General features: G+C 38.5%; 1 protein-coding gene across 1 annotated transcript in view; it reads left to right on the plus strand.

Moving 5' to 3' along the window:
* Window positions 1-18,797, plus strand: part of mtor (mechanistic target of rapamycin kinase) — a 172,724-nt gene that overhangs the window by 80,403 nt on the left and 73,524 nt on the right. The window contains exons 29-30 of the mRNA XM_041798734.1: window positions 9,863-9,938; window positions 15,643-15,782. Of these exons, the coding sequence (XP_041654668.1) occupies window positions 9,863-9,938; window positions 15,643-15,782 (216 nt within the window). The remainder of the gene's footprint in view (window positions 1-9,862; window positions 9,939-15,642; window positions 15,783-18,797) is intronic.

Consider the following 18,797-nt stretch of genomic DNA (forward strand, 5'->3'; position numbering starts at 1 on the left):
CGTAAACATGAGGTCAGCTAAGGTAGACTGTTTATTTACTTGCCCTGTTTATGCCCCGTTCCCTTAAGAGGTGTTTGTTTCCGAGACCATGCTTGGTTGATGTAGCGTAGAAAGTGATGTCAACAAATTTAGTAAAACCCGCTTCTCATCTGCATTCTTCAGGGACAAAGTTTTTGCAATGGAAAGAAATCCATCTCTTAGACTTTTGTTGGTTTCATTCTGCTTGGGGATTCATTGATTGCGTTTTGGCTGCCCCCTTGATGAAATGTTCTTCTCACACGAACGCTAGTCAAGTGTCAGAGCCAGTGTCCCGCTAATTTTTATCTTTTTGGTTTTTTTTACAACAGTGGTGTCATGGATTTACCCCAGTAATGGACCAGCAAAACTTTTACTGCTAAAGCCACAGATCTAATTCACATTATCCGCATTTATGCCTCCAGCTACCTTCATCTGAATCCAACAGTGAAAAAACTATACGTGTCAATTTTTGTCTGTCTTGTAACTGATTCAACTTACCCCTTGCCAAACAGCACTTGTGGGTCGGCGACAACTCCAAGCTTTCGTCACGGCCCTTTCAGCAACTTTGTCCTCACATACCCTTCGGAGGTAAAAGGGAAGTTGTAACAGATGTGAAATCAATATACAAATAAAAAGCAGTTACCACGATACAAAGCATACCAGTTACAGTAAACAAACACAGTCTAGGTAGAAGCAAAGGTTTGCAGAACTTTACATTTTGAATCCCAAACTGGGTCACATAAATACTCAGTGGGGACGTGCACCAGGACTTGTGTCTGTGTCTGCTACCTCTTTGAAACAAACCAACAGGCCAATAGCTTGCGTGGCTTGAGTTCATCGTCGTTTATACAGCTGCATGCAAAGGCAAAGAGCTGAGAGAAAAATACTCTTGGAGAATCGTACACCCTGGTTTTGATTTCAGTGATGAAAACAACAAATTTTCTTTTTAAAATGTAAATCATGAAACTTCTAATCCTACTGTACAAATATCAAATTTAAACAAAAACCAACATAAATCAAGCTAATAGCCTTGATTGAGCTGCCCTTTGAACACAGTGTTGTTAGTCATTTCCTTTCTGATGTTATAAGTTCAACATTAAGGAATGGAGTCAGCTCTTGGCAAGCAATAGGGGCCCAAAAATCAGTAAGGATCAAGTGGATATCTTCCTAATTAGATTAGATTTGGTCCAGTAGTGAGGCCCGGTTTTCCTCTGTGTGATTCATATACATCTCACCCTCTGTGGGGGGAAACATCTGCAATTTCCCCAGGGATCTTATTTCTCTTCTCAATGAATACGCCAAACCACATTTAAACTGAATTTTATTTTTAGATTTTTATTTGAAAATGATATTTATATTTTGGCTCCCTCTTGGTTCTGTCTGACCAAAGGTAATCGCTGGTGGATATATATTACAACATCACATGTATACAAAGTGGTTTAAAGCATGCGGTGGCATAAATCATTGTGTTACACTCCAGAGACACAGAAGCTGAACACGATTTGTTTCTCTCGCTGAGTTTTCAAGGATTCCCTTTAAATATTTCAATAACATTGGCCATCTCTGTCTATATTTTAAAAGTAAAGCCAGGGATACCCCAATCCTTATTGGTCTCAGCAAGAAAGTCAGTCTTTCCAACTCATACATTTCTCTTATAATTTCTACTCAATTGTTTATTTTGGGGGATCCATCTGAAACCATTTGTAGGTGATAACCTTTCTGCTGCTACTGTTAATATTTTCAGCAGGTATCTGTCACATCCTGTTTTTTTCTGGCAGATCACACAAATAAAGCGAGGTTAAAGTTAAAAGGAACAGACTGCCCAAGAATCTGTTAGATATTTGTATAGATATTTTCGAAAACAGTTGTATCTTTGGGCGTCACCAGAAAATATAAAGGTGATCAGCCTCATAACACAAAGGGGGGTGCCATAGATCTTAGAGGGGGTGTGAGGCTTTATCTGCTCTGAGTCTGCCAGTCTGCCATGCATAGGCCTTTTTTAGGGTTTTATTAGTAAAACAATTAAAATGTATGTTGATTTTTGACAGCAGTGTGTCACTTTTTCCTCTCTCTTGGGTCCTGGGGGGCCCGCTTTTCTTAGGAACATGTAGGGGGGTCTCCAAGGAAAAATGGTTGGGAAACACTGCTCTGTCAGATAGTGTTGTGGATGAGACTGTGGAGAGAAAACCAGAGTGGAAATCACACTTTGCAAGTAGCTCGCTTGTTAATAGTTTTACAATACAGATTATCAGCCACATCATTATTTTGATACCAATAATTGATTCACCTTGACTTCTTTCAGCCACAGATGGCTGTGTATTATCCAAAATGATCAATTGTGGTGATCAGTGACTAGAAGCATTCATTCCGATCTACACACACTCATTAAAAAATAAAAATGAATGACTAATAATGATCAGTTGCTAATCAAGGGGCATCTTCTTTAAGTAACATGAATTAATAAATGGCAGGATACTGTTACAGGTGTTTTATCTTCTCTCAACAGATATGAATAACATAGCTGTACTCTGTTTTTATGAGTACAGTCGCTAAAAAGGCCAGACAGAGAGATGACAGAGTGAACCTCTTGTTTTGCATTTGGCCAAGGATATGGTCAGTTGTGGTTACTGGATCTGCATTTGTCTTTTAAAATAGCCTGTATTCTTTAATTCACTCTGAAGCAGTTACATACTGTTTATACCACAAACCTAACATACTGGCCTTGGGCATTTAGACTGTGCTATTTAGCATCCAGCCTTTTGGACCTGAATGGGGAAAGAGTCGCATGCTAACCTCATTCAAGGTTTAGAATTTAACCTCAAAGAAATCTGATTCAGGGTACACAGCAAAGTGTCTGAACTATGTCATAAGAAAGAATAAATCATGACAGTTTTGCAGGTTAAGCTCAAGCTTTTTTTCTTTTTTAGTCACTGGTCCATGTCTCAGTTCCCGTCAGGAAGCAGTGCTGTGGCTCTGGATGAGAGCAAGATATGACAGGGGTTTTGAGAAGCTTTCTGCTTGCTCATAGTTTGATAGAGTTTTTTCTCTCTGTGTCATCTGGATGTGTTTAGACTGCGTGTGCTTGGAACTGGCAGCCAGATGGCTTTAGCTGAGGGACAATGAAATCTCCAGGGTATGAAGAGAGAAGGGCCTTATTCTGATTTGTCTCCTCAGAAGAAACCACATCTGGGCAGCTTTAGCATACCTCTACTGCTTGTGTGTGTTGAGACTCTGAAGCTGTTCAGTTCTTTTGGTGCTTAAAAGTGGATTATTTGACTACAAGTAGTCAACTTATGGTTTGATTGAAGTCAGACAGCATGCCCTTGTGATATCGTCAATGTTAGTTCTTGTACTGGATGTGTTTATTGAAGGCTGTGGGATTGTTATTTAATGGGATGCTGAAACCGTTCATGGAATTATTGAGCCCCAAAGGAGTCATAGAAAATGTCTATTTACTGAAATGATCTCATTTTCTCTTATGCAATCACATTCAGTCCAATCTGATTTCCTTCAGGTCTTGAAGTTTTGCACCCTTGATCATCTGTTTAAAGCAGTGTATTTTGAAAATCACTGGAAATGCTGGGGTGTATGACTCAATGGCTTTTAATGTTTGACTCTGTTGTTGTTGTCTCGTCACTTTGTCTGCATGTTTGTCTGTTTGTTTACTTGTTTGCTTGATCGGGTCACTGTCCTGTTCTTGGCTTCTTTGCAATGCATTTTATTGTTTTTGTACAGTGTCTTTGAGTTCTTGAAAAGCGCTCTATAAATAAAATTTATTATTCTTATTATTATTATTATGAGAGGATATATTGATGGCAATGCAGGATGAAAGTAAAGTTTGATTTTTGTCATGTTTGCGTCAGATTGTTGTGTGTAAATCAATTCTGAAGAGTGTTGCAGTTTTAAGAGCACTCTGGGGTTTTTTGTCCTTCAGGGAAATAACTTAGATTTTGTTTCATAATTTGTAATGTGTTGGGCAGCTCAATGTTGGCGGTGGTTAGCACTGTCGCCTCACAGCAAGTGTTCTGCACAGCTCCAAATTCCTCCCATAGCAAGAAGTAGATTAGGTTTCTTGGTTAAGTGGTAATTTTAAATCACCAGAGCATGAATGGTCGTCTTTCGCTCTGTGACTGGTTTACAGCGTTCCCCATGAATGGATTAGCAGTTTTAGGATATTGAGTATGAGGATGTTTCAGGGTGTATGTGCACATATTATGAAGAAGAAACCAAAAGATATGAAGCTTCAGTGATGTAAAACTAATTTTTTAGAGCTCAGGCAGTTTCATAATTGTTGGACCGTCATGCTCTTTTTGTTTGTTTGGATCAGTGCACCACCATATTACATTTGAAACTAAATGTTCAAAATGTGGTTCAAGTGCTCATTTTAATCCTTAATTTGATCCATATCTGATACACACTGAAGGGAAAACACATGCTTGGTCTGCAATTTTGAATTTAACAGAGACAGAACATCAGACCTGGACTAAAACCTGCTATATTTTTCTTCATCAGATCTGTGTCATAGCATACATTATTCTTACAGCGGTTTTTCACAGCCCTGTACATACTTGGAGGCCTACATATGCTGCCTGATGTGCAACTCTCATGCAATAGATAGTTATTACCCATTAAAATTGCACAGGCTCCAAGGCCCATGATGATGATTTCCTGCATTTCCTCTCAGTGGCCGAACAAGTGCAAGGAATCCCCCTTTCCTTGTTGCAATCGATTCAGTGATGTCTCTCCTCTTTTCTTCTTTGCTGTAATTGCAGTATAATCAAGTGCTTGTTAATATTTAAAAGCTCCAAATTCCAACATAACAAGCTTGGTTTCAGTTGCCATGTTTCCTGCACACAAATAAGCAGAGAGGAGGTGAGGTGTTGCAGAGCAACACTGACAAACTCATCACAGAAGTATGTAGACCTCTTATTGGCATAGGCTTCTAAAGCAGGGGTCATCAGCTACCTTTTTACAAGGGCCAGCTTTTTCCTCGTTGATGCTTTGGTGGCCAGACTTTCAAATAAACCAAAACAAAGAGACATTTTGGTCTTATTAACACATTTTTTAAAAATGTATACTTTTTTGTAGCTTCTAGAAGTGAGTTCAGTCCCTATACTGTAAAACACCAAATAACTGCAGGGTCCCAATTAACCACCGGGTGTGGCAGTACATTTTGACAAATAAACGCCTGTTCCAAATAAATGCCGGGTGTAATTTATTTACAGCTCCGATATGTGACTAAGATGAGATGAGGACCGTATAGAATCAACTCACATCTCCCCCTTCATTCCTGTTCTTCACCCTGTTTGAGCTCCGTAGCTCCGCCCCTCTCTTTACGTGCCTCCCTTCTACAGTCTGTGGTGCCTCCTCATGGGTGAGAATGTCCGCTGGCAAAGTGCTCGTGGAGTGATTTTGCTCTGCTTTTCCACTGAAATCAATGGCCGAATCACAGGCAAGAAAACACTTCATCTCATCATGAACAAATTCTACACAGGACTGAACACCGCGAATTCCGCCATTGAATCAACTTCTCACTGAGCTGAGATACGGAAGCTACAGCGGCCAATAGGAATGCTCCCTCTGACCTGAGCCTGATTGGCTGCGTGTACGAGCCTCCTCATTGGCTGGGGCACCCCTGTTCCTTGCTCGTTTTCTCAAGTGAGATAGCAGCGCCATGCCCCGGTGCAGCCAAAAAATAAAAAGTATGACATTAACTTTAGACTGTCTGTCGTCAGCTTTGTTTGTTTAGTTCCTTACCAGTGTTTAAAGTGTTTAGAGAGTGTTGAGTTGACAGAAGAAGACAAAAGTATAACTATGGTACTGTAATCTTGTCTTAAAAATGTAAAAGTGATATTCATACTGGTGTAAATAAATAGTTTGATTAAATTTACCATATTTGTCCAATTTTTGCTAAGCAAGATTTTTGTGAGAAAGGAATTAAACGCCTGTTCCAAATAGCCGCCTGGTCCCTGATAAACGCCTGGTCTGCTCAGGGATTGAGACAAATAAACGCCCGGGCTATTATTTGGTGTTTTATGGTACCTTAGCCAGCCACAAGCAGGCACTTGAGATATTTTAGCTGAATATTTCTGGGATTTTTATATTCCCTAATACTGAGTTTGATGCTAATACACTGCATCGTGATTGATGAAAAACCATGCAAGAAATGGGTTCTTTATTGATTATTGTTTCTTAGCCTTCTCCTGAAGTGGAGAGAAAACCACAGTTTAATTAATCAAGAATGAACTCTGTTTATTATGCATTATATTTGTTAATCCTGGCTGACTGGTGGATTTCTGTAAAATGGATCGAATATCAGACCAATCTGGATAAAATTGCTTCAATCACAATTGTTTTGGGTTTATTTTAATAGCTATGGGGAATTTAAGACAGATGAGATATGCATAAACATATTTTTTTCTTCTGCATATTTCTGAACTTGATCATTTTCTGGGGTGTGAGGGGCCTGCTGTGGCCCTCAGGCCACCAGTTGATGATCACTGCTCTAAAGTGTAGTACCAGTATAGATTCAAAGCCAAAGAATAACCAGGCTTTAGCCTCATGATCTTGTAAAACCACTGAGGTTGAGCCTCAAGTCTGCATTCCTTCTAATGGCCATCAGGGTGAACTTAATTGGCTGCAAGAAAGAAATCTAATTGTTAGAGATGCATGAAATTAGCTTGCTTATCAGTTAAGAGTCAGATCTGTCAGTCACCAGCAACAGAATTACAAGTCTGTTAAACTAGTTCTTAATATTTCTAACAGTTCGGACCCATAAGCTTGATCACATCTTTTGTCTGAACTGTAACGCAGCTACCCACCACTGGTAGCCCAAGAGCTTTTCCTGTTGATCACTGCTTTGCTGCAACTCTTCTCTTTATTCTGATGTAAACAACTGTAAACTGATGGCATGGATAGCATCTCATAGGAACAGTGGTTTAGCACTATTTTGATCTAAAAATGAGGACAAAGTTGTACAGAGGCTGCTAGGTTAACTCGCAAAGAGGACTGAAGCTCACAGCTTGTTGTTCATCTTGAAAAATATCCTATTTAGACCATAGGATATCCTCAGGCACAGAGAAAAGGATGGTCAAAATCGTCATCATCAAGCCAATGGTTGGCATCACTGTGGCTACCTTTTATAAACAGCCTGTGGATACGGCCACTACGATCATCATGGTAGGCCAAGAAAGACTACTGAGGTGGATGATAGAAGAATCTTTTTTCCAAAGCAAACCACTTCACTGCACAGGCATATTTTAGTGAAAAACCACAATAGGGAGACAACTTTACCAAAATAACTGCAGTGGGTTTACCACAAGATGAAACCTCCGTATAAATCTTATGAAACCAAAGGCCAGGTTACAGTTCCCAGAGAAATACTTCAAAAACTCTGTAGAGTTCTGAAACAAGATCTTATAGTCTGATGAGACACAGATGAACTTCTACCAGAGAGGTAGAAAGAGGAGAGTGTCTGAGAAAAAGAACAGCACATAATCCTATGCATACCACCACCCTGTCTGGTGGAGGTAATATGAAGTCCAAAGAAGCGGCATGAACTCTGAGATGTGCAGAGCAATCCTATCTGCTCGGATTTCACCCATTGTGTTTTGATGTCTTCATACTGCAGCAGGACAGTTACATAAAATTAACACATAAACTAATGACTTTCAAAAGCAAAAGTCAAATGTTCACTTGACCCGAGTCCAATAGCAAATGCAATCAAATTACTTCAGAGTTAAATCCCTGCAGCTTTACAGAAATAATATGATAAATCTAAAATTAGGTTTATTCTTACTTGGACAGTGGCACATTTTTTTAAAATCACTTTGCCTTTAACATCACAATGGATTTTAAACAGTAAAGACCAGGGATGCATGGCATTGGCTGTCGAATCTGCAGATATGAGCCTGAAAATTTAATTATATGCAGATAGGAATGTTTCTGCTGGTATTTACGACCAGTGCATGAGCTGTAAGTACTGGCCTAAATCAGATATTGGTAAAAATCAAATATCCTACCTTCCTTATCAAGATGTAACTGAAGTGTAGAGTTTGGGATTGAATTTTAGAGGTATCACAAAAATATTGCCTTCACCAATTTTAGAGTACATCCGTTATCCATCTTGATTTGTTTTATGTTTTAATTAGGATGCCTTACTATACCTAACTGTTATTGCTGTTTCCAAAGTCTGTCTCAGTTTGCCCACATTTGCAGTCACTCCCCTCAGAAGAAAGCTGTATGTCTGCAGTCAATGCACATATTGGACAAAAACAAGAGCCTAAAGGAGAATTGTGTTAAAGTCTGGATATGTAAAAAGATTACAGTAAATAATAAAAGCCACCACAAATAGCCAAAACTGCTTTGCTTGCATGAATAGAAACAGATCTTAGGCAATACAGTCATATCTAAAACCATATGTGCTCTGTTTATTATCAGCTATTGTTGTGCAGTGTTTGGGTTGTATTTGTCTAATGTTTGGTTTGGGAGTTGGACACTCACATGAACAATAATGTTACTCCAGAGACTGATGAGATTTACAGAGAGCTGGAATACTAAAATTAAAAACTGCACTAGTATCAGGCTTCATCTTCAGTTAGTTAAAGATTCTTCAGCCAGAATCAGTACCAGGAAAGAACTATTGCATCCTTTAGTTATGTAAATTCATTCTTCGGACACACATTGGCTGATTGTCACAGAACACTGCTTAAAAGAATGCTTCTTGAAAGTTACTTTCATTGGTCAGTTTGCCTTCTGTTTCCACCATTGTACTTGACGGCTCCTGTTGTGTTGGTTTGTTATTTCACCTGTCATCATGCTGGACTTCACCAGCAGCTCTCGAAGCTTCAGCACGGCCACTTGCTGTGTAGTTTCATCACAGTTTTTGGCCTTTAACCTTTGTCAAACCAAGTTTCTGACACATAAGCTTAAGTGTCCTTCATCAGCTTTCTCCTGCTGTCCTCAGGAACACCACTGCATACCTGTGCTCTTCAAACGCTACATTTTACAGATGTATTGGCCGTGGCTGCACACGGGTTTAGCAGCAGAGGAAATATAATAGACTTAAGGTTTCTACAAGTGTTTCCAGATGTGGTGGTGGTGTGGGTGAGTGGAGGGTGTTCCCTTGGGAATTGTGTTGTCCTGACAGATAGCGTATCATTTGTTCTAAAAGCATAGCACATGTCTGAAGGTTCATTTTCTTTGCTCGTAAACACCTTGTAGGAAGAGTCAATATTTATTTTACACAGTTAAGGCATGTTTGTTAGTTGACTTGTTGACAATAAAAGGACCAAACTATTGTCAAATACTATTTTTATTGATTTTACTTACTTACTTTTGACCTTAACGCTGCAGAGACAAGTCTCATTAACCATTGGAGGAGCTTGGGTCAGTGTCTGGCCACGATTCGGCTGTCATTGATCAGTTCAGTGGTGTTTTTTAGTAAAATGTCACTGTGGAATATCAACTTTGTTTCTTTAGTATTTCCTGCTGCAATAAAGTGCACTTGTACCTTTCTTCTACAGGTGAAATGACATTAAGCATTTAGGAGAAAAAAAGTGACATTTTATTCTCTTAATGTTAGCTTTTTGGAAGCACATTGAGAGAAATAAAAATTGCTTTTCTGAAATGAGGAAATTTGATTGAACAGTTGGTCGTTTCTGATTTATGCAGTGAGAGCCAGCTGAACCTCCTAAATGTTTTGCCTTAAGCATTAACTACACTTTAATAACAATAATAACCAGTATACCTACATTTACTCCTTGTCACGAATAAGCCAAAAATGTTTCTGAACGTTGTGTTAAGGAGTCTAATAACGTGCATTTTGTTTTCCTGTGTCTTGCAGCATCAACAACAAATTGCAGCAGCCAGAAGCAGCATCAGGAGTGTTGGAATATGCCATGAAACACTTTGGTGAACTGGTGAGTTTTTTTTTTCTTTTTCTAAGGGTCAATATTTTTGTCGTCTTACCAAAAATGTACATTTCTTTTCTTTTAAGAAGAGCTGACCAATGTTTTTCCATCTCTGCTTCATCTCAAAACATATTTTGTTTCTAGATTAGAACCACAAGACATTTAATCTTGCTGAAATAATAGCTGGTTTTCAACTATTTCAATTTTATGATTTATTTCTGCAGTTATAACCTACTGATGTTTTAAAACACTGCCTTGTACAATTGTAGTCCATATTGACAGTCCATGCACTCATTGTTGAGCCTGAATTCACTATATCAACATGGTGAACTGAACCGTTAAAGTCTTGAGTGATGACATGGGCATAGTTCACTCTGAAGCCTGTGATTGATTGCTCTTTTTCACAAGGTACTGAGATTTTCCAAGAGCTTTAAAGTCCTGTTGGTATAAAACGTAAAGTCAAAAACCCTTTGAGTGTACTTGAATTTAAAGCCCGATCTCTCCCTATTATTTTATTACTTACTTACTTACTTATTTATTTATTTATTTAACCAGTTAGTGAGTTGGTTTGTTAGTTATTTTAGTGAAGTGGCTTGCAGATTTTTTCTTGGATTTCCTGTCCAAAACATGGACCTAACATCAACCATTTTTACATGCTATGTTAATAATACAATTTAAGATTGAATACAATAATTCTTCTTGTGTAATCCCCTCTTATTCTTTACATCTCTCTCTGACTTTCTCCGTATTTACTTGTTTTTGCACATGCAAAACTGTCAGGTTCCAGTTGTAATGTAAATCAGGTCTCTTGGTCCTGCCTTGAACTCCAGAAATATGACGCCCATTATAGATGTGTGATATGTGATATCTTATTTGATGTGATCTCTTATCTCTTGTCTTATTTGGTGTGATCTCTTGTCTTGTTCTGGGATCTCTTGTCTTGTTCAATGTGATCTATTGTCTTGTTAGATGTGATCTCTTGTCTGGCTGAACCTCATCCAACTGTATTCTCTCCCTATACACACTGTAACATGGGATTTAGCAACACCAGAGATACAACCCCCAGAACACCCTGTTCTTAACGTGCGGCACGTGGAGAAACCATCTGCTATTCTGATCAGTAGTAAAGGGCAAAAAGTACAATAATGGACTTTGTGTCCATCTGACAAGATGTTTAACTTTCCCTATGTTTGTTAACCCTTATGCCACTCTTCTGTGCATTTTTCAAAAACTACAGGGAATACTTGGTGCTTTTCTGCAGTAGTGAATGGATCTGGTGTTTAGAACCAAAAATACAAACAGTAATTATTTTTAAATGGTCAGTGGTTTGTAAGGCCTCTAAAGAGCTTCATTCACTTGAACTCTCTCTGCGACTTTGAAGCTGCAAGTCACATAATGTATCACCCCCTAAATTTGGTATTTGTGTTTATATTGAGTTTAATGCCTGGACTTTTATGTTCCTTTATATTTGCTATAATGAAACCTATTTCTGTTCTCTTTGAACTAAACTACTGGTGTATCTTTACATCTGCAGGTTTTGTTCATGTAGTGCTCTCATATATTTCCAAAGACTGTTTCATGTTCACTTTTACATGAACCTGGACATTCTATTTAGTAGACATATTCACAGTTTTGATAATAGGTTACATTGTAGAAATACAGATTTGTTTTTCACTTTCTCCCTGTTTCTAAAAGTGCAGATTTTTAACTCCTGATTAGACTGGGGTTGTACTTTGTTTAAATTTTTCAGTGAGACGAAGCCAATGACTAAAGCATCTTTTTTATTAGCACTAACTTGATAATAAGCCCTCTTTCCTCTTCTATGCTTAAAGTATTTTTTAAAAGATGTAGCAAGAAAGTAATTTATGGTGTCAATTTTAATGCAACTAACAAGGTATATGCCAAAACACTTTGATATACAGGTGCAGCCCATAAAAATTAGAATATTATGTAGAAGTTCATTTTTTTCTAGTGATTGACTTCAAAACTTCCATAAATTCTTGATTCATCTCATACAAAGTAAAATATCCTAACACTATTTTTGTTTTAATCTTGATGATTACAGCCCACAGTTCATGTAAATCAAAAATCTGCCATCTCAGTTCAGTGTGCAAAGATTTCCTGAGCCTTCATTCTCTCACTCTAGTTCATTCACACAACCACAATCATGGGGAAGACTGCTGACTCAACTTTTGTCCAGAAGACAGACATTGACTCCCTCCATAAGGAGATTAAGCCACAGAGGGATAGAGCAGGCTGTTCTCAGAGGCTGTATCAAAGCATACTCATGGAAAGTTGACTGGAAGGGAAAGGTGTGGTAAGAAAAAGGTGCACAAGCAACAGGGATGAGCTCAGCAGTCAGAGGACTGTGAAACATAGAAGATTACAGAACTTAAGGGAGTTTCAGGGAGTTCCAGTTGATCTAGACCTGCTTTACAAGTGCTGTGTTCCAAGTGTTTAGCCACTCCTGAACCACGGACAACTTTATAAGCATCTCACCTGGTCAACAATGCTGTATTTATCCTTTTTTGTAGTGGTGTACTATTCAAATATTTTAAGATAGTGGATTTTGACATCAAGATTAAAACAAAAAGTCTTGATACCTTTCACTTTGTTAAGACAAATCTAGAATACATGGAGGTTTCACTGCTGGAATAAAATCAAAATAACTTTTACATGATATTCTAAGTTTTGCAATGCACCTGTATACAAACATGACGTGAAATAAAAGAGATATGGTATGAAAGCGCCAGACATGAGAAAGAGAGGTAATACTTAAAACTTTGCAACATAATTTTACCAAGTAGAAAAAGTATGTAACATAAATATGCCTGAGCGGTTCATGTGATTCAGACATTCAAGTTCTCCTGAATGCAAATATGTAATCAGTCAAGCACATTTTTACTCACTGATTTAAAGGTATTTATCCAGGAAAATATTGTTGAGATCAAGAATGTCAAATTAAAGGAAAAAAAGGCAGCAGCCAATGCATTTAGGCATGCAGACATGGTCAAGATAAAATGCTGAAATTAAACATCAGAATGTATTTATTTATTTAACCTTTATTTAACCAGAAGTAAACCTCATTGAGATTAAAAATCTTTTTTTCAAGAGTGTCTTGGCCAAGACAGCAGCTGTGGCAGCAGTGAATAGAGTTTCAGACAGACAAAATTAAACAGTCATACACAAAAAACATAATACAAGATATGTAGTCCATATGCAGCACAGCACAGGTACATACACAACAATTTAAGCAGCAACTATTTACCAGAATCAGCCATAATTGTGAATTAATCAAAGCATCTGCAGCCAGATGTGTCTGCCTCCAAGTCTTTCAACTTTCTCTTAAGTGTCCAATGAGAAAGAATGAAAGAATTAAGAAGAAGAAATGTGGTTTGAGTGATTAGGTTTGGGTCATGATTGTTGGTGCTAGACGGGCTGGTCTCAGTATTTCACAAACTGCTGACCTGTTATTTTTTCCCACAACCCTCATCTATAGTTTACAGAAAATGTTGAGAAAAAGAGAAAATGTCCAGTGAACAGCAGTTCTTTGGGCCAAAATGTCACGTTGATGGCAGAGTCTACAGATAATGACCTGACTGGTTTGAGCTGATAGAACATGAAGGGCTACACACCAGGGGCCACTGCTGCCAGCTCAGCGCAGCAAACTGAAGCTACAGTTCACACAGTCTCAGAAAAATTGGACAATAGAAGATTGGAAAAATGTTTCCTGCTCTGCTGTGACATTCTGATGGTGGGGTCAGAATTTGGGGGAAACCACAGGAAAGCCTGCAAGACCACCAACAACCATGACACATTCAAAGTCACTCAAATATCTTTTCTTACCCATTCTGATGCTGAGTTTTAACTTTCATGACTAAATGCACTGCACTTGCTTCTATGTACTTTCTTTATTACGTATTTGCACTTTTGAACCATTGAACAGGTATACCTAATAAAGTGATCAGAGAGTTTATATCAAAAAGTTAAAAGCAAGCAGGGTAACAGGCATGCTGTTATTTTTACAGTACAGTGAAAAAAAATCCACCTCAGTAGCTTGGGTTGTGTGGGACACTGGTGACATCTTCATGTGTGGATGTGGTTGGAAGACTCATTGAAACAACAGTTCTGAGATGCTTTCACATGTTTTCATGAACCGGTCATTGTAAATGCCAAGTCAAGTAAAATCTTTATTTCTTCCAGCCATGAGGGCTCCTATGGAAAAAGGTCTTTCCATCTGCCTTTGTGAACTGCATTTATATTTGTCTTTGAAAGCATGGTAAAAGTGAAAAGACTCATTAAAAACAGGTTCACTGTGCATTTCCAGGAACTTTGTTTATGAGGTGACCATTTGGAAAGCTTTACTGTGGGAGGATGTGATGTTCCTCTGTTTAGTATACCAGTCACTATTCATCTGTACAGAGACACTTCAAAGAGATCTCTGCATGCCCTTCAGAAACAGTCAAAACCAAAAGTCACTTCAACAGGAGGTCAATCAGTACATTTACTTGCAGTCAAATCAGTGTCACAATCAGAATCAGCTTTATTGGACACGTATGCTTACACTGACAAGAAATTTGTCTCTGGTTAGCTTCTCTGTCAACATACAGGAATTAAACCTTTAGTATAAAACTAAAAAATAGTAAAAATGATATAAATTCTAAATGAAAATGTTTACAAGCTCTAGCTATTTAGCTACTATTTACAAATCAGTGTGCATTAATGATACAGTTGCAAAGTGTAAGGATGCTAAATAAACATGGTTGAAAAGATAAGATATGTAATGATGTGGCAGATTAACATGAGGTAGATTAGACAATTTACATTGAATAGTGTAAACATGTATATAAGGTGAGAGCTAGTCCAACTCACTAGCTTCATAGCATAATTCATATTTTAAGGTTTTCAGAAAAATAAAGTACAATGAGTCAGCAGTGTTAGGAGAGTATGGTTGGGCAGATATCACAATTTGGCTAAAACATGACTAAGGCAATTATGCTATGAGGCTAACGGACTAAAACAGTTTTTTCAAAGTACATGTGAACATATAAAGCTGACTGAAATCATGCTAAAATGTATTTCTCAAAATCTGTATAACATCTAGAATGAAGCCTAGACTGGTTGATGAAATACACTCTGTAAAGACGTTCATGTTTTTTTTTAAATAACCTTACAACCAGTTAACTATTTGCTAATCTGTGAGCTAACCTTGCAAAACTAATGGATTGGCCAGGTTCAATGTCTATTGTCAGGTGGGTTCATCTTGCAAAGCTTCAAGATGAAACGTTTCTTTCCGGTCAGACAATGGCTGAACCAATCTGCATCATTTGAGGGGAATTACATGCTAACTATTGTTGTGGTTCAGTTGTACTACATGCCTGTTGCAACCAGTTAAGAGATTTGGGTGTATGACTGCATCTATGCAATGCGGCATGGAGTGAATTAGTCTGCTGGGGTGTTTTGAAGCCCAGGTTGCTCTGATAGCAGCTTTCAGCTCCTCTGTATTGTTGAGTCTGGTGTCTCTCTTCTTGACATCATAAACACAAATTTAAGTGTAATCAACCAGGCGGTTTGGTTCTAAAACTTCTTATTTCACAAAGAATGATTTATGAAATGTTCAAATACTTCGGATATGAAACTCATTTTGGAGATTTTACAAAACACGGACATTCATAAGTTTCATATGAACACTTCTGTCTTCTTTTTCTGGCAGGAAATCCAAGCCACCTGGTATGAGAAGCTCCATGAGTGGGAGGATGCTCTGGTAGCATACGACAAGAAAATCGACATGAACAAAGAGGACCCTGAGCTCATCCTGGGCAGAATGCGCTGCTTGGAGGCCCTGGGAGAATGGTATGTCAAGAGATATATATGATGTTGTGAGTTCAGTAGGGCTGCAACAGTTTGTTTAAATCAATGTTCCAGCCTTCTGGTCACAGATTCTTTGAAATGTATACACTTTAGTCAGAGTATTTGTTAAGGCAGCTGTCTGCATTCAATTTATTACATATGTGTTTTCTCTTGGAAACTCTGCCTTGGGCTTTTTGATATAAATGTCAGCGAGGTGAATTAGAGAAAACACTTTCTCGAGGTTTAAACCTGATGAGTATAGACAGCATCAGAGGTTGTATGCATTCTGGTAGTTCTCCCAACGCCTACTTTTTTATTTACCCAGGTTATGTAGGAAGCCTTTTCCCTAATGAATTCTGACATTATGCCTTTGATGACAGGACAGAAAAAGAGAGAGAAAACTTTCCTTTAAATTGACATAGGTATTTTTTCTGGGAAATGCATGAACAGGCATCCTTTGCTAGCAAGAGGCGCTGCCACTCCTAAGAAACCTCACCACAGCTGAGGTTCGAATTCAGAATGACCGCCCACCTTCAAAGAGCGTTTTTAGGGAAAAAGAAAGTCACAAGATGTCAGAGGGATCCAAATATGTGGATCGTCATGAAGCTAAACAGATGTTAATTTGCTTATGTAACATGCCGTCCTTGTGCTATTGTTGTATACTGTGACTGTGATTCATTTCACAAGAAATGATTCAATAGTTTTGCAAGAAAATTTTTCAGCTGAATAGGGGCTTTGTTTTAATGTTTGTGTGTGCACAGTTAAGGCTGGGAGATTATGTAACAATTGACTGAGGCAGGAGTCAAAAGAGATCAAACTTTAAAGAACAAAATGTCCCCTGATAGGTAAGAGGATATTGTGCTTTTTTAGTCACTAAATGCCTCTGACACTCAAAACTCAGACCAGAGTTCAGAACTGGACAGCTCTGAAGCAACTGTGAGCCAAAATGCAGTTATGAAATTAAATCGATTAAAACTTAATCTAGAGGATTGACAGAAGAGTTTAAACACTTAAATATGATCCATAGTAAGCTACTGTAAAATCCAGGGAACAAGACACACTTTTGAAACCTATGTTTTATTTAAATGATTGCTCTGGCCTGTATATCAATGCAGCCAGTGTACCTGTGCAAAATGCTGAGACAAACTTTGTCATGACTGCAAAGACAGACGCTACCATCATACATGGCATGCACCCTGATGCAACTAATGATTTTCCCCAATTCATTGTGGACAATGCAACTTTCTGGAATACTTAGGGATGTTGGAGCAGCTTTGCAGGGTTAGACTTTTTTTTCTAACATCTGTTCCCTTTCATTGGTTCATATTTTTGGCATTAGACTCTTAAGTAACCCACAAAATTCTAACTATGATATTTATGATTAAATGCACATGCTATTAACCCACCAAATATCAGGAGTGAACACAGTCCTTTTTTCAAATATTATCAGTTAAATTTTGAAACATCCCTAAAATTGAGTATAAAATGGGCGTGTTCCATCCATGCATCTATCTATCCATCCATCCACCCATCCATCCATCCATCCATCCATGCATCCATCCATGCATCCATCCATCCATGCATCCATCCATCCATCCATCCAGCCAGCCAGCCAGCCAGCCAGCCAGCCAGCCAGCCAGCCAGCCAGCCAGCCAGCCATCAACCCATCCATCATCCATCCATTTTTCCATCCATCATCCATCCAGCCATCCATCCATGCATCCATCCATCCATCCATCCATCCATCCATCCATCCATCCATCCATCCACACATCCATCCATCCATCCACCCATATATCCATCCAGCCATCCAGCCATCCATCCATCATGCATCCATCCATCCATCCATCCATCCATCCATCCATCCATCCATCCATCCATCCAATCTAGTGATCTGTTTTTTCCCCCTTTTCTCTCTGCTCTGTTTTGCTTATTTGTATCTTCACTCTCCGCATGCATTAGTGAAGATGAAAGCTTGTCATTCTTTTCTAACTGCGGTGGTTTTAGATAAACAGTGGGCCGTGCTTTGGTAAATTGTTGCATAGTTCCTCAAAAGCACTTCTGCATATGCTGCAGCCATTTCCCCCAAAACTAATTCACCAATTTTGCCCAGAGAGCTCCAGGCTGTGCCAAATAGCTTTGCCTTTTACCCTGAGCAGACTTGCTCACAGTACTTCAGCCTTTCCATAAAATACCAGACTGGCCTACAATAGATCAGAGAGTTTCTCTTGAAATACTTGATAAAGAATGCAGCTGTTTTATTTGGGGTGTAAATTTTTAAATTACATGAGATATGGCACAGTGGAACCACAAGTAAAACCTTTTAGAGCTTGAGATGTTTCGGCACAAACAAGGGGGTGAAAAGTCAAAGACACACCACTGTGTGTATTTATAGGTGAGAGGGATTAGGTTTGTGTGGAAATTAGAACTCAATTGATGAAATGTTTCAGGTGAATCTAAAATATATTGGTCATATATCCAGGTCATTACAATGATTTTGCAACTCAGCATACCATGACCAACTGCCAATTAAAATCTAATCTGAGTGATACTTCACACACAGCAGTCCTGAGAAATGGTCTAATTCTCAAGATGGGCAGTTTTTGAACAAGCACTTCTCACAGTGAGAAATATTAATTATCTGACTTTTGTGGATGCTTCATGACACATCCTATTTTATAATTACATTTCACTTTATATTGCAAGAAAAATAGCAAACAGGGACACACTGTTAACAAACCGTGTTGAATATTGGTTTGATTAAAACGATTTTACAATCAAAGTCAGTGACCGGCAGAGGTGGGCACAGTGATTCGCAAGGGACTATAGGCACCATAGGCGGATAGCTCAACTAGATGCAAGTTCAAGATGGCAATAGCAGATGCTTAAGAGCTAGACAGCTGCACAGAAAAAAACAAATTGTGGACTTTGCTGAACGCAACAGAAAGTGTTGCACAGAAAAACAGTTGAAACCTTTTATTCTTAGACTCCTAAAACAGACTGGCTTATATACCAGGA

This window comes from Cheilinus undulatus, linkage group 11 (assembly GCF_018320785.1).
Source record: "Cheilinus undulatus linkage group 11, ASM1832078v1, whole genome shotgun sequence".
Taxonomy (NCBI): Eukaryota; Metazoa; Chordata; class Actinopteri; order Labriformes; family Labridae; genus Cheilinus; species Cheilinus undulatus.